The sequence below is a fragment of the Arachis stenosperma genome, chromosome 4 (assembly GCF_014773155.1).
Source record: "Arachis stenosperma cultivar V10309 chromosome 4, arast.V10309.gnm1.PFL2, whole genome shotgun sequence".
Classification (NCBI taxonomy): Eukaryota; Viridiplantae; Streptophyta; class Magnoliopsida; order Fabales; family Fabaceae; genus Arachis; species Arachis stenosperma.
In genome coordinates this window covers 98,184,208-98,187,932 of record NC_080380.1, presented here as the reverse complement: position 1 = coordinate 98,187,932, position 3,725 = coordinate 98,184,208, and the positions used below count along the sequence as shown (strand labels likewise).

General features: G+C 40.3%; 1 protein-coding gene across 1 annotated transcript; it reads right to left on the bottom strand.

The window, feature by feature from the left end:
- Positions 1-1,405: 1,405 nt before the first annotated feature.
- On the bottom strand, positions 1,406-2,452 carry LOC130975228 (uncharacterized). The gene is made up of 3 exons (XM_057900047.1): positions 2,298-2,452; positions 2,070-2,169; positions 1,406-1,918 (listed from the first exon to the last, which is right to left on the bottom strand). The coding sequence occupies exons 1-3, from the start codon at positions 2,450-2,452 to the stop codon at positions 1,406-1,408; spliced, it is 768 nt and encodes a 255-aa protein (XP_057756030.1).
- Between the last annotated feature and the right edge of the window lie 1,273 nt (positions 2,453-3,725).

Here is a 3,725-nt window from a genome sequence, read left to right as displayed (position 1 = left end):
TATTCCGAGTAGGATCTGGGAGGGGATGTCTGTGACAAGCTTTAAACTCATGAATGCTGGGCGTGGTGACAGACGCAAAAGGATCAATGGATCCTATTCCAACATTAGTGAGAACCAACAGATGATTAGCCATGTACATGGTCCCTTTTCACTGAGAGAACGGCTGGTAGCCATTGACAACGGTGATCCACCAACATACAGTTTGCCATGGAAGGAGACATGCGTGCATGAAGAAGAAGACAGTAGGAAAGCAAAAACTCAAAGGACAAAGCATCTCCAAAACTCCAACCCATTCTCCATTACTGCGTAACAAATATTCCTTTCATGCTTTTTCACTTTTTACAATTAAAACTAAGAACCCTGTTGATATCCTGACTAAGAATAATAAGATAACCATAGCTTGCTTCAAGCCGGCAATCCCTGTGGGATCAACCCTTACTCACATAAGGTATTACTTGGACGACCCAGTGCACTTGCTGGTTAGTTGTGCGGAATTACATAGTGTGAGTGTAATTTTCGTGCACCAGTCATCTAGCCTAAGTTTTCACAGAACCTTACATATTAAATGCAAGAAACCTAAACCATACCTTGGCTGATTTCCATGTAACGATCAAAGCTATTTATTCGAAACCAAGGCAGCCCCTCAAAACTCAACTAATCAGGTTCCTCCAAGTTCCAGTATTCACAATTTCAAGCTCCAATTATTTATTCACAACCTAATACACATTTATAACACATATATATTAAATTTAATACTCAAAGCTTAAATCCAATGAAATTAAAATAGAATTATCATATCCTTACCTTACCCAAGCTTCACATAAGCAAGAGTGAATGTTTTTCTTAAGCTAATTGGATCCTAAAACATTAGAAATGAAAAAATTCAACATTCCTTCTCAAATTTTGAAAATTGGTGGAAAGAGGAGGCTGAGGTGAAATAAAAAGTTACCTATGAAATTGTTCTGGTAGAAACGTAGAGCTCGATGCGGTGAACGCGTGGTCGCAAACGATGCGGAGATTGGAGCTCAGACGGAGAAGTTACGGGAGTTAGAAATTTACCGTAGAGGTTCGGAAGTGTTTCCTTCTCCCTGGAGCTTTCACGATGCTGCAGGTGAAATGAAGAAGAAAGGGGCTTTCGGGCTCATTTAATGTGTTGGTCCGATTGGACTGACGGCCCAGTTTGGGCTGGTTCAACTGGCTCGACCCGTTCGGTCCAATCTTGGACCGTTTTCTTCGAAATTAGTGTCAAAATTCTCGTTTCGATGAGTTCTATCCTAATTTAATATAATATTCGCATTTCTAATCCTCCTTATTAAAAACTAATTTATTGACTAATTATCTACTAATTTAACTGGGGTTTACATCCTACCCAACTAACAAAGAATTTTGCCCTCAAAATTCAAATCTAGTTACCTGAAAGGAGATGTGGATAGTCCTTTCGCATATCTGATTCAAGTTCCCAATTATGTTCCTCGATACCAGCTCGACTCCAAGCTACTTTTACCAATGATACTTCCTTTCCACATAATCGCTTAATACTAGTATCATCAATTCTCACTGGAATTACTGGAAGTGTTAGATTTTCTCTTACTTGGATTGGTTCTGGTTCTAGAATATGACTTGCGTCAGGAGTGTACTTCCAAAGCTGTGACACATGAAACACGTCATTAAAATTTGAAAGATACGGTGGTAAGGCAATTCTATAAGCCACTGGCCCAATTCTCTTCAGGATCTCAAACGGTCCAATATAACGGGAATTCATTTTCTTAGTGTTAATAGCTCTTCCCACTCCAGTGGTTGGTGTTACCTTCAGAAAAATATGTTCTCCTTCTTCAAACTCTAAAGGTTTCCGCCTTTGATCAGCATAGCTCTTCTGACGACTATGGGCTATAAGTATTTGATTACAAATCTCCTTTATCTATTCAATAATTTCAGCTATCATCTCAGACCCTAACAAACTTCTTTCTCTAGTTTCATACCAACATAGTGGAGACTGACATTTCCTACCACACAGAGCCTCGTATGGAGCCATTCCAATGCTCGCATGATAGCTATTGTTATAAGCAAACTCTATTAATGGCATATGCCGATCCTAGCTCGCCGGCTGGTCCAATACACAAGCCCTTAGCGTATCTTCCAAGGTCTGAATAGTTCTCTTTGACTGACCATCTGTCTGAGGGTGATACACAATACTCAAGCTTAATTGAGTCCCAAATATATGCTAAAAAGCTTCCCAGAACCTTGATGTAAAATGGAGATCTCTATTAGATATAATGGCAGAAGGCATGCCATGTAACCTGACAATCTCTTTGATATACATTCGAGCCAATTCCTCTATTGTGCAACTTATTCGGATAGGAAGAAAGTGAGCTGATTTTGTCAGTCGATCCACAACCACCCAAATAGCGTCACAACCAGATCGGGTTTTAGGCAAACCTATCACAAAATCCATTGCGATACTCTCCCATTTCCATTATGGAATCTCCAAAGGCTGAAGGGTTCTTGATGGTCTCTGATGCTCAATCTTAACCTTTTGACACGTTAAACATTTAGATACATGCAATGCCACATCATTCTTCATACCTGGCTACCAGAACATCGCTTTCAGATCCTGATACATTTTAGTACTCCTCGAGTGAATAGAGAATCCACTCTTATGAGCTTCCTTCAAAATACTCTGTCGCAGATCTCTGACATCTGGCACAATAATCCGATTCTTGAACCTCCACAAACCATCCTGACCTTCTGATAGTCCCCACTGTTTTTCTTGTTCAACTGCTGGCAATACCTTACGTAATGCTTTACTATCTCGATGAGCCTTCAGAAGTTCTGATTTAAAATCACTTGAAATCTGCAAATGACTCAGACATAGAATTCCAGATTCTTCTTTAACTCCCAAAATTAAACCTTGAAATGCCTTTAGTAACTCTTCCTCCCGTAGCATCATCCAAGCTGCATATAAAGACTTTTGACTCAAGGCATCCGCCACAATGTTCGCTTTTCCTGGATGATAATTCAATTCAAAATCGTAATCTTTCAGAAGCTCCATCCACCTCCTTTGACACATATTCAACTCTTTCTGCTCAAAAAGATACTTCAAACTCTTATGGTCTGAGAAAACATGAAACTTAACGCCAAAAAGATAATACCTCCAAATCTTTAAAGCAAACACAACAGCAGCAAGCTCCAAATCATGTGTCGGGTAGTTCATCTCATGCAGCCTTAACTGCCGTGAGGCATATGCTACAACATTCTGGTGCTGCATCAGAACGCACCCCAAGCCCTTCAGCGATGCATCACAGTACACTTCAAACGGCTCACTTGGTTCAGGCAATACCAGCACGGGTGCAGTAGTCAATCTGTGCTTCAATTCTTGAAAGCTCTCCTCACACTCCGAAGTCCAGATAAAAGGCGTATCCTTCCTAGTCAATTTAGTTAAACGTAAGGCGAGCTGTGAAAATTTCTTAATGAATCCCCGATAATACCTCACCAAACCTAAGAAACTCCTAATCTCTGTCACTAAAGTGAGTCACTCCCAATTCATCACTACTTCCACCTTAGCAGGATCCACAGCTATTCCTTGTTTGCTCACCACGTGACCAAGAAACTTCTCCTCACTCTTACAGAACTCGCATTTAGATAACTTAGCATATAACTTCCCGTTTCTCAGAATTTACAGCACAGTTCGTAGGTGATCAGCATGCTCTTCTTCAGTCTAAGAATAA

Excerpts from the sequence above, each read along its gene's own strand:
- LOC130975228 (XM_057900047.1), bottom strand. The coding sequence starts at position 2,452 with ATGGATTTTGTGATAGGTTTGCCTAAAACCCGATCTGGTTGTGACGCT. Across the intron at positions 2,170-2,297 it reads TATATCAAAGAGATTGTCAG|ATGGTCAGTCAAAGAGAACT; the intron begins GTTACATGGCAT and ends ACCCTCAGACAG. Across the intron at positions 1,919-2,069 it reads CGGCATATGCCATTAATAGA|ATAAAGGAGATTTGTAATCA; the intron begins GTTTGCTTATAA and ends ATTATTGAATAG.